The 12,470-nt window shown below is 36.5% G+C and overlaps 1 protein-coding gene across 7 annotated transcripts in view; it reads right to left on the bottom strand.

Moving 5' to 3' along the window:
• The window catches only part of ROBO2 (roundabout guidance receptor 2), a 596,967-nt gene that overhangs the window by 47,136 nt on the left and 537,361 nt on the right, over positions 1 to 12,470 (bottom strand). For all 7 annotated transcript variants that reach the window (XM_058661761.1, XM_004588617.3, XM_058661767.1 and 4 more), the window contains exons 18-19: positions 3,729 to 3,771; positions 2,196 to 2,323 (exon numbers count right to left, since the gene is read on the bottom strand). In XM_058661761.1, coding sequence (XP_058517744.1) covers positions 2,196 to 2,323; positions 3,729 to 3,771 — 171 coding nt within the window. The remainder of the gene's footprint in view (positions 1 to 2,195; positions 2,324 to 3,728; positions 3,772 to 12,470) is intronic.

The following is a 12,470-nucleotide window of genomic DNA, read 5'->3' as shown; positions in this document are numbered from 1 at the left end:
TATGCCAGCCTAGAAGTGCTCAAAATGTGGTCACCCCAGCAGGCAGCCTCTCAGAGTTTCTGGGCAAGTGAAAATCTTGCATGAAATGTATTGATGTGCAAAGGAAACACAAGTTACAGAGTCATGCAACTTGCTTTCTACTTACTCATTTACTCTATGGCAGATAAAGAGCACTGGTTGTATGCTCCACTCTGCTAAGCCTGTGTAGCCTTCCATTAATTCTCACTATGCACCAATGAAGTAGGTACGGTTGTTTTCTATATGTTATTCAAAGAGGGGGGATCCCCCTTCTTAATTTGATCTTCAAACAATGCAGCATTTTCTAATCATTAGTAACTTCACTATTTGAAATATTATTTTCTGTTATATTTAAATAGATCGATAATCCAATCTTAAAGAGAAAATACCAGTACCCATAATTATTTTTCTAAGTCAATATGGTTGTACTTTCAAACATATGAGATCCATGCCCTGAGCTTTCCTAGAGTCAGGATGCTTTAGAACTGCCCTAATAATCCCTAACTTATTCCAGAAAACTCGAGTTCTTTGACATAATTTATCTAATTCTGCTGGGATTACAGCACTGTCCAGCTTAATTAGCATATCTTTCTTTCATCTTCATTCTCTATTATCTTCTCATTTAGTAGCCAATTCTTTAAGAGCTAGACTTCACTCAAGGTAATATTAAGGTTATAGTTTGACATTAAAAATATAGCCAATGTACAGCACTTTAGTAAGTTTGCTTTACCCACAGAATGGGAGAAGATCTTCGCGCACGACATAGGTGATAGAGGGCTAATCTCCAGAATATACAAAGAACCACAAAACAACCAAAATGTCAAAACAAACAAGCCACTCAAGAAATGGGCATGGGAAATGGGCAGACACTTCACAAAGGAACAAACCCAAATGGCAAATAAACATATGAAAAAATGCTCAAGTTCCCTGGCAATAAGGGAAATCCAAATTAAAGCATCAATGAGGTACCACCTAATGCCAGTAAGACTGGCCCACATGAATAAAAGCAACAACAACACTTGTTGGCGAGGTTGTGGGGAAACAGGAACCCTACTCCACTGCTGGTGGGGCTGCACGCTGGTACAGCCTCTATGGAAATCAGTATGGAGAACATTCAAACAACTCAAAATCAACATACCGTATGATCCAGCAATAGCACTCCTAGGAATATATCCAGAACAATTGTTTTATGAGAAACCAACATGCACTCCTATGTTCATAGCAGCACAATCAGTAATTGCAAAAACATGGAAGCAGCCAAAATGCCCATCAACAGAGGATTGGATAAGAAAGCTATGGTTCATCTACTCCATGGAATACTACTCAGCTATTAAAAAAAACAAAATGCAGTTCTTTGTGGCCAAATGGGCCAAACTGGAAACCATAATGCTAAGGGAAATGAGCCAATCCCCAAAGGTTAAATACCACATGTTTGCCTTAATTTAAGATGATATGATGTTATGTATAACATGTTATGTATGTTATGTATGTTGTATATAAACTAAAATTGAAATGTCAATGAGGTGGTCACAGAAGGTGGTTAAGATCTTGCATTTACTTTTAACATATTGGTTACTCATTACTATGTCAATTAATTCTATAATGATGTAAATTTTTGCTGATGGTATGTTGGAGCTTTTAATTGACTGGGATGATACTCTGCTGGCTCTGTCTTCAGACCAGAGAGGGTATACCTAAGAAGCCGTTGAACTTGACTGCACAATAAGATGCTGGACTCTATGTTTGGTATATGCTTGCAATAGGGGAATCTCAACTGAACTTGAACTGTGGTTATGCAACAAGGTGGAGGAATCCATCATGGTGGGAGGGTTTGGGGAGGGGTGGGGAGAACCCAAGTACCTATGAAACTGTGTCACATAATACAATGTAATTAATGAATAAAAAATAATACATAATAAAAAAAAGAAGAGAAAAAAAACCTTCAAATATCGGACATGACATTCATTTACACATATGTATATGTATGTATAAATATATATGTAAATACATATATAACATATACACATATGCAAGGTAGCAAATCAAATAAAAAGCATATATATGTATAGATAAAATGCATGGGTATATGTTATTTCATGTATATATATTATTTAGAAATACATATAAGTGTAAATCTAGGAAATAAAGTTATCGCATTTTGAATAAACATAACTTACCTCCACGCCCAAAATTTCCAATTTCATTTGGGCCACTATTACTGTTGTTTACTGGCAAGCTTGTGGCTGGCCATGAATCAGCAAGCCATGGATAATTGGGATCACCAGCATTTAGAAGACCTGGACGGCTAAGGCAGACATTAGAAGGAAGTCAACGTATAAAATCCAACGCAAGAGTTTGACACCTGTCTCATGTACTAAAACAGGTTAAAGAATTTACGGATATTCTAATTAAGTTCAAATTAAAATGTGTAAGCTCCCAAGCAGGAAGAAACTTTGGCAGTTCATTAAATTATATATATAGCTCAACCATGTCAGCAGATGCAGATGTCTTGTTTGGTATTCTGCCGACAGCCAAATGAGTTCAGTTCTCTGCCCTGAAACTGTAGCATCCAGAAACAAGGTGGGATGATAAATTGGCAGCCCCAAAGGAACAACTGCTTCAAGGGATCGTGCTGCATCAACCAGTTCCAGCATCTTGGATGCTTCCTTCCTTGCTTTCTGAAACTTCCCTGTGAGTCTGTTCCCTCTAGGCTGTTATTGTTATTATGAGCCCTCATGGCTAATTTATAGACAAGGAACTTGGGGGAAATTAATGGGTGGCCCCTAAACCGTTCCATCAATAGTACAGCTACAAGTTCTTTTTTATTGCAAAACACCAGGGGTGTACTAATGGGATTTTAAAAAGGTAATAAAAGATCCACTGTGAGCAGATCCCACACATGAGCAAACCCATAAGGAAAGTCCATGCTTCCTTTGGTGTAAAATGTGAGGTTCTGATACTTATTCAGAGTGTTAGAATACCTACAAAGGCATACAAAACCTATAATCTCTGTTCTTTATATTTATTCATTTGATAAACCCGTTGGGCTACAATCTCTAAGAGACATGTATTTCTATGGCAACTGCAATAAGAAGATCCAAGTACCTTCTTGCTATATCCATTAGCTCTTATTAGACTTAGTCTCTTTTTGCTAAAATATTGATTAAATGGGAGATTGGAAGTTATTACCATGGTCTAATTACAATCTCCATATTGGCAGAAGGAAAATAGATGAGGATATATGGGTTTGTTATCAGCTTTTGTCAATTTCAATTGAGTATCCAAAGTTGTGGAATCCAGTCCTATCAATGTACAGCCTATTCATCATCCATGAATCATTTACTTTGTGATCGATTATGTGTAATTGTTCACTCACAGCAATTTAGTGAGAGCCAATAAGCAGTCTTAAACAACAGCAACTTCATTTGCTAATGTCTAATTAATGCAATAAACATGCTGCTAACAAATGAACACATTCCTTGTGATATTTACTACTAATTTCTTCAGGGGCATCTGGGAGAAATGAAACATCTGGACTTGATTCCTCTAAAGTGCACAATAGATAGATCATTAAACCTTGTGGTAAGCCATTTAATTCCTCTTAGAATTCTCTGACTTGTAAGTGCTTGTTTATTACAATAATAGACTTGTACTATACGATTTCCCTGGTCATGATTAAAAATAATAATAAAATGATCTCCTTATCCTACCTTCCATTGCTCATTATTCCTCCATCGCCTCTTTGAAACGTAACTGTTTAAGAAAGAAAGACACACACACTTGCAGTCAATATTAATTACAATTAATAACAGCTACATATTGGACTTAGTCTTGAATCAAAGCCTCAGGGATTTTTAGCAAAATATAATTAACATAACTGTATAAGGAGCAACATGCAGTGATTTGACTAGGGCAAAGCTATCACTTAAGCCAACAGTAGTTCACTATCGAAAAATTCTTCAACTCAAATATATGGTTAAGTTAAAGTGGCAATTTATACTTAGAGATTGTATTAGAAGATCAACATAACCTTAATGAGGAATTATCAAATCAACACTAGAAATCTTGACACAAACTATCTTAATTAGAAGTCATGAAGCATACTACACATAACAAATTGAAAAGGGATAGTTGTCTTTCCAAAGAGCAGAATACTTAGTGATTATCTATTTCTCACCATCATAGAACCTTTCAGACTCCTGTAAGCACTATGAGCCAAACAGCAAATAATTACAATAGACATGAACTGTAATTACTAGTGAATGAGGTGCTCACGAAAAATGGAGTTTTCATCTGTTGGAGAGTGAGTATATTCCAATTGTACACAATGATTGCAAAGCAAAAACTAACTTAAAATTATGGAACTTATAGCAACGCCAGTGAACATCAGGTAGACCCATGGCGAGTGAATCCACCACTTCCAGGCATCAGCTTCCAACCCATAAAGTCAATAACATTTGGAAGTGAGTTCAAGGATTGGCCAAAAAATCTACACAGCAGGTCCATCATCCTTTATCAGAATCTTTGCAACTAAATGTGTTTGAACTCAATGGCTGGTATTAGCTAAAGTTAATAAACTTGACATGCTACAAAGTGAGTTGAAGTCACCAGACCTTATTCAAGGTGATTTCACACTTCTGTAATAAAAAGTGAACATATGTGATTAGTGCATTGAAAGTCTACAAACAGCTTCACATTAGATTGGGTCAAATCTTGCCAATAAGCTACTTAATTAAGCATTACAACAAAGGAATTTGTGCTTATAACTTTTCTGTATCACAAAATAGCTGCAAATTTATCACTGCGACCAGAGTTAATGTTATTCAGTTAAATTAATCTCCAGGCTTGGAAAAAACCAGCCATTTTCAAAATTTGGAACGCAAACAGCACATCATACAAGATACTTACTCTATTTATCATGATTATTGTATCAGGTGAACCAAGGCAAAAATAGGTAATTAATTGACTCTTATTTTAGTGTGGCACAGAAGCCTCCTTCCCTTCCAATGATAAGCTATTTCTCAAACTGATCGCTGTTTAAATTTTGCAAATTGAAAAAAATCAACGCCCTCATTCCTTCATTGAGATCATCTCATACTATGATTTTTTGTGACACCCTGATAGGCAATATTATCCTATTTCTGAGGTCTGTCAGGATGTCACAAGACACAGATATGTCAGGAATTTCAGCAACATCTTGTTAGTAACTAAACTATGCTGTCCTAGTCAGTATTTCAGATAAAACCCACATGAATTGTAAAACAATCTTCACATAATTGTTGCATTGGCCAGAGCCTAGTCTTGACAACTCGGTTACAGCAGCTGGAAAATCCTGATCCCAATAGTCTCAAGCAATGCTGGGAATCAGGCATGGGCACTCTCTCTGCACCACAATTGTGTCCCTTCAATAAGATCCTTCAACAGAAAATAATTAATCTGAAATAATTAACAAAAGGAATTGAGCACTGGAGGTATTAAACAAGGCCCGATAAAGGGATATATACACATTCACAACGTGAAATACTCCAGCTAATTAGCTATCCAATTGATGTGACTTTCTGGTTATGTTTTTTTTTTTTTTTAAGGGCCATCAAGCAATTGTTTTAGCCTGTTAAAAAGAAAGTTAAGATGATGCTGTATTGTTGTGTATATTCAAATTAGGAGGCTCTGATGACTATATGTCTCCAGAACTATGTAATTCTAACTTCACTGCTCCTTTTTCCCATTCATACTTTATGTCAATATGAGAGCAAACAATATCAGAAAAAGGAGGCCAAGTCAGCAAAGGTGGAAAAATTAAGTTGTACTTAACTTTTACAATCCTAAAGTTTCAAGTACAGTATGTATTGCTGAAAATCTTATCAAAAACATTTAATTTATTAAGGTTGATCTGGAGATGTGTTTAAGTGTGGGACATGTGGTGTGTCTGTCAACTAAGAATTGAATGCTGTGGGTAAAAAAAATTAAATTTCATTGCTTTTAATATTCAGTATTTAGGACATTTATTTTGTATTTCCATTTCAATCATCATTAAAACTATTTCTCAAGTAGGTTCAGACTGGTAATGCCAGGTTGCTAAAATATGCTATGATTTATATTCATCTCTGTATTTCTAAATAACAGCTACAGAAAGCCAGAATCATAGGAATTTTTATTGTAGACATGTTTCATTCTTTTACAATTGTCTGTGCAACATGTTGTACAAAAGAACGTAACATTCTCTGTTTCTGTGTAAAACACCCACAGCACATGGACATGTTATCATGATAGGGATGGTTTGCTTTGTTGTTCTCTTTTTATGTCAAGGGGAAAAGTGGACACTTTTTCAAGTCTCCTTTTAACTCTTTGCTGTAAAACTTTCAGATTTGTCCCATTTCAAAAAATGGAGCAAAAGTGATGGAGTTCCAATAGACTATGAAATTAAAAGCAGATTCTAAATAAAGATAAACACCTAGAGTTCCTAAAATGGAAATATACGTGAAGTGTTGATCAGCAATTTGTGTGTGTGTCTGTGTGTGTGTAAAGAGAAAAAGAAGCAAATGCCACAACAAAATGAAAGCCATTCTGAGGTGATCTTCATTTTTAAAAAAATTATTTATTTTTATTTGGAAGGCAAATAGATAGAGAGGAGGATCCTCCGTCTGATGATTCACTCCCCAAGTGGCCACAATAGCTGGAGCTGCACTGATCCAAAATCTGGAGCCAGGGGCCTCTTCTGGGTCTCCCATGAGGATGTGGGGTACCAAGGCTTCAGGCCATTCTCGGCTTCTTTCCCAGGCTGCAAGCAGCAAGCTGGATGGGAAACCAAGCTGCCAGGATAAGAACTGGTGCCCTTATGGGATCCTTGCATTTACAAGGTGAGGAGTTTAGCCACTAGCCTACCACGCTGAAACCAGTAATATTTATTTTAAGAAAACATTTGGCTTAAAGGTAAAGGAGGGTCGGTGGGAAGATGGTTGGATAATCCTGTTCTTGTAATAATTTTGATGCCAATTGATTATAAGTCAGATTGCAATAATGGTGATCTTATTCTTGAGTCCCTGCTTATATCTAAAATAAGAAGCATCAGGGAATAACATAGGAGGATCTAACTATAGTCAACCAAACAACTCTTTACGGTTTCAACAAATATCACAATGCAAAATGTTTTAGAATTACATGAAATATTTTCCATTTGCTACAGTTTTCATAAGGATACAGCATTAAAAGATTTTTTCAAGGTTCTATCATATGCAAAGAACTTCTAATATAACTTTACAGGATTAATATAAATCTCATGCCAGCTGAAACTGTGGAGTAAGAGAAAGAAAGAATTCTGTCTGGCTATCTCTACTAGGTCACATTTTCCTACTTCAAATGGAAACTTTAATGTGGTACTCAGGCTTCATTCCCTTCCCTCTTACGCTATTCCTGCAAATGAAGGCAGATAATCCTCTTTAATAAGTATTAATTCAGTCCAGATAATCAAAGTAAAAAAATTCCATCAAGTATTTTAGCTGCCTTTGGATAATTTAGTCAAATCATTTATGTTTTATCTGTGGTTTTAAAACCTATATGTGAAGAGCTCAACAATCCATAATTTATTGATTCATATTGAGTTGCTTATGTTTACTGAGTTTCACAAAATTTGTTATTCACAGAGATAATGTCAAATGTAATTTATCCTATTAAAGGTAAAAATAAATTTATTTTCATTAAAAAGCTGGTGACTTCAGAAATTCTAAGTGGAAATATCAATCAAACTACTTTTAAAGATTCATGTAGCCTTTATAAATACCATAATACAGTTCTACAAAAATATGATATTGCTATATATAATCCTTAAAGCTTCATAGCTGTCTTCAGCATTACAATCATCTTCTATACACAAAACTCTACTGTAGGATAATAAAAAATTTACTGACCCCTTATTTTCTGCCAAAATTTCTACAGTTATTTCTCACTTTGTTACAACTAAGCTGGTCAATTGATCTAGGAAACCCATATGTAGTAGATTATGAGTAGTCAATGTAAATTAAAGTAAATAATACTTCATGGGGTTCTACAAAAATGTGCAATGCTTCCCAAAAGTGCACAAGATCCAGGGATTGCTTTTGTATTCGAATTGCTGTTGTTTATGTCCTGGGCAAGCCTCCAGTGCATGCTTGTATCACAAGAATTTAAATAAATGATAAATATGAAAAATATAAAAGTGGATATTGGTATATCAGACTGTTCTGAGGAATTCTTCACTTTTTGCCATGGAAAGAAGCAGACAAACTCAGGGAAAATTCCACTTCCAGGATGTTTCTTATCTTTTCTTTTTATTTTGTAGGGATAGATTGTGATGGGAGAGATTGATAATTAAGCATGCTGAAATCAGGTAGCTAGAACTCAATCTAAGTGTCCCAGCTGATGGCAAGGGATCTCAGTCACCACCTGTTGCCTCCTAGGGTGAGCAATAGCAGGCAGCTAGACCAAAAATGGAAGACCTAGGATTCAAGCCACTCTAGCATTCTGACGCGGGATGCGGGTGTCCCATGCACTGCTACATCAAATGTCTGCTCGCAAATCTCTGTGTAGATTTGAGCATTTGATTCTTGTCAATTGCATATATAATCTAATGTAATTCATTAATGTTCTGATATATATATATATATATGTTAATTCCTCTGACACACAAAGGAGCGTACTAACACTATCAACACTGTGAGGCGATTATTAATATATGAGTACGTGTGTGATGTGATGTGTGTATATGTATGTGTGTGTGTAGTATACATTTTATTTGTGACTGTTCAAATACAATTTTTGGAAACTAAGGCAAATAAAAAAGCAGCTATGCTAAGAGTAATTCAGGGTGTGCATTTGGTATGGAAGATGCCAATTAGGATTCCTGGATATCCCAACAGTAAGCCTGGATTGGTTACCAGCCCTGTTTTTTTCTCCCTCCTCCCATTAAGGAGGATTCTACGAGGCAGCAGTGATAGTGTGAGTGGGCCACTGTGACTCCCATGCAGGAGTTCTCAAGATGGGAGCCAGCTCTCTCTCTCTCTTTCCCTCTTTCCTATCCTCTATCCATCTCTGCATCTCCAGTAAAGTTAAAAAAGATTTAAAAACTGTGGGAAAAATTGTTTTTGCCTATGTAGGGTATATGGAAGGCATCCATCCCAAGTTGGGATCTCCACCATATAAGGTATTTTTGCAGTCTTTCAAGTAGCTGATACTTTCCTGAACTATCTGTTATACTTAAGAAGAGACTCAGAATACAGAAGAAAATGTGGCCGGCTTCACAACCCTACTTAAAGTCAATGCAGCTTTAGTAATTATATGTAAATTGCATCAGATTTCCTTATACAAATTAACTACCTATAATGTCAGCTGAAGCCTTTAATAAATGAAATATCCTATGATATAAATTAAATACTAATCTGCAAACTGACTCTGATAATCAGGAAAAGAGCATTTACTTATGTTTTTGCAAGTCGATGACTTAAGACTATCTAGGCATTACCATGTGGTGAAATGTAGAGATGTTAGACCTTTTATCCTATAAAGAAAATCACACTGCTTTAACTTTACTGGCCCCAGGAAATTTTTTATTAAAAACAAGATATAAAAAGGAGCAATATCGGGCCTGGTGGTGTTGCGTAGCAGCTAAAGTCCTCGCCTTGAACACACCAGGATCCCATATGGGCGTCAGTTCTAATCCCAGCAGCTCCACTTCCCATCCAGCTCCCTGCTTGTGGCCTGGGAAAGCAGTCGAGGATGGCCCAATGCATTGGGACCCTGCACCTGCGTGGGAGACCCGGAATAGGTTCCTGGTTCCCGGCTTTGGATCGGCACAGCACCGGCCGTTACGGCTCACTTGGGGAGTGAATCATCCGACGGAAGATCTTCCTCTCTGTGTCCTCCTCTCTGTATATCTGACTTTGTAATAAAATTAACGAATCTTTAAAAAAGAAAGGAGCAATATCAATATTTTCCCATAATTTTTACAACTCTTTTCAGAGGGAGGTGATTTCCTAAAGAATCTCTGGACTCTTGAAATGAGTCATTTGCTCATGCATGAAGTAGCACAAACGTACATATACGATAAACACAAATTGATAATCATTCTTAATGATGATTCCAAATACTTTAAGTCGTAAAAGATGGAGGGCAGATCAGTTTTGGAGAGTAATGTTTAAGAAGTCCCATCACGTCTGAGATACACTGCTAGACACTGGCAGTGTGGATTTTCATTTACTTTTTCATCTAGATGAGAAGATCGTTGCCAGAAGGCAAATTGCCAGATAAAAGGAAATCCATCCTGAGAGTTAGCCATATATCAATTAAGTATAAAAGTTTTGAAATGCTTTTCTCTGGCCTGGCTTTCTTCCAACATATTTGAAGGACACAGCACTTTCTGAGTTAGCACTTCTTCAGCAAACAGATTGATATTGATCATTATGAGAAACGATAATAAGAAATGTACTATTTTTGTCATCTTCAAAATCCAACAGATATTTTCAAATTAAGTGCAGAGCATTTTCAGAAAACTGCCACTGGGGGAAAAAAATAGGAAATGCCTTACACTATAATCTGACTAAAGTGCAACTTTAAAATGGTTATAGTTTTTTTTTTTTATAAAGTGTGGGTAAATGAAGTATGGAGGATAAAAATACACTTTTCCAATTGTGGATATAGAAGAACTCTGCACTTGGGTGACCACACTGTCATCTTTTATTATCATCCATAAATTCGAGTGAAGAGGTAAAACACAAAATAGTCCTTGAATTATAATACTTCTTTATATATTTCATGATTTATATGTCTGTGTTACAGAAATGAAATGATTGACAAAGCAGACAGGTTGCTGGATAATAACTTCACAGCAAAAAGTGGGTAAGAGGGCCCGACAGCGTGGCTAGCGGCTAAAGTCTTCGCCTTGAACATGCCGGGATCCCATATGGGCGACGGTTCTAGTCCCGGCAGCTCCACTTCCCATCCAGCTCTCTGCTGGTGGCCTGGGAAAGCAGTCGGGGATGGCCCAATGCTTTGGGATCCTGCACCTGTGTGGGAGAACTGGAAGAAGTTCTTGGCTCCTGGCTCTGGATCAGCACAGCACCGGCCGTTGCGGCTCACTTGGGGAGTGAATCATCGGATGGAAAATCTTCTCTATCTCTCCTCCTCCTCTCTGTATATCTGACTTTGCAATAAAAATAAAATAAATCTTAAAAAAAAAGAAAGCGGGTAAGAAACAATAAAATAAGAAGGTACAGGTAATGTCTGGAATTCAGAAACTCAGAAGTTACTTCCAAATACCCCTAGTCAAGGTGAAGTGACTTGACTCCTAGATAACTACTGGAGGAAACAGGTAGTCAGCACTCAATTAGAAATGGGAGTGTTAAAATGAGAGCTTCACACACTGACATCCCCAATGGATATGCTAGAGCACTTCCTCTCCTTCTGGAAATTAAGAAGTTTTTAAGGGACATAGTATAGATGTGAGGCAAAATGATGTTTTTAAATGGTCAGATTTCACTGATATTGAATCAACAAGATGACACCTAGCGCCATAGCTTGCATTGGTTTTACTATTTTGACATTTCTGGCAGCAAAGAGTCTATAACTTACATCAGGTTAGAAGGTTAATAAGCGAAGAGGCCTCAACCAAGTCAGGTATTCAGATGGCTAGGCATCTTACAAAACAGTAAAAAAAATAATTATAACTTCAAAAATTTTCCAAACCTATTTGCTGGATAATGACAAATTATGATTCACTTTCATGAATTTGTAAATGCATGTAATAGTCTGAAACAACTTTGTTTTATTACTATTGTGGTATAAAACATTTAAAATGAATTGTGGCTATATTTGAATGCTGCTCCAGTACTATGCTCAGTTTTTTTCACCACTGACTTTACACATTTATTTTTTTTTCTCTCTCTCTGACTTGCAGATAGTTTGAATGCCATATTTTCTGTCATCATTTTTATTTTGCTTTGGAGTTCAAGATAAAAACATTTTTGCAAACATAAAACTATCTAGGATCTCCTTTTTTATGCTTTTATTCTCTTTTCCTTTTGATTCTTCACGAACAGCTGCTTGTTCGCATTGAAATAGACATTCTATTTAAGTGAATAGTAAATCGCTTATCTTATGCCTCATCAGTTTTATTAATTCTGGTGAGATTCTGCTTTGTACATATTCCAGCTAGGATGTTTCCTGCTGCAGTGTACCTCTTGACACACTGGAAACTATGTGTCAAATCTCCTTTTTCCTGGGCTTTGCAGCAATGCCCCTGCCTAGACCCATTTCTCACACAGTTGCTTTCTAACATGTAAAATCTTTGTGATGTTGAAGACCTAGTTGAGAAAAATAGTGAGACATCCCATCAGTGTGAACTCATACGGCTTCATGAGAGTCTGTCTTTGGGTTATGAAGCACAATGAATTACAGCGTGTTGTTCATGAATGCATTCTACTCAG

Source organism: Ochotona princeps, chromosome 3 (assembly GCF_030435755.1).
Source record: "Ochotona princeps isolate mOchPri1 chromosome 3, mOchPri1.hap1, whole genome shotgun sequence".
Lineage (NCBI taxonomy): Eukaryota > Metazoa > Chordata > Mammalia > Lagomorpha > Ochotonidae > Ochotona > Ochotona princeps.
This window is presented reverse-complemented; position numbering and strand designations above follow the sequence as displayed.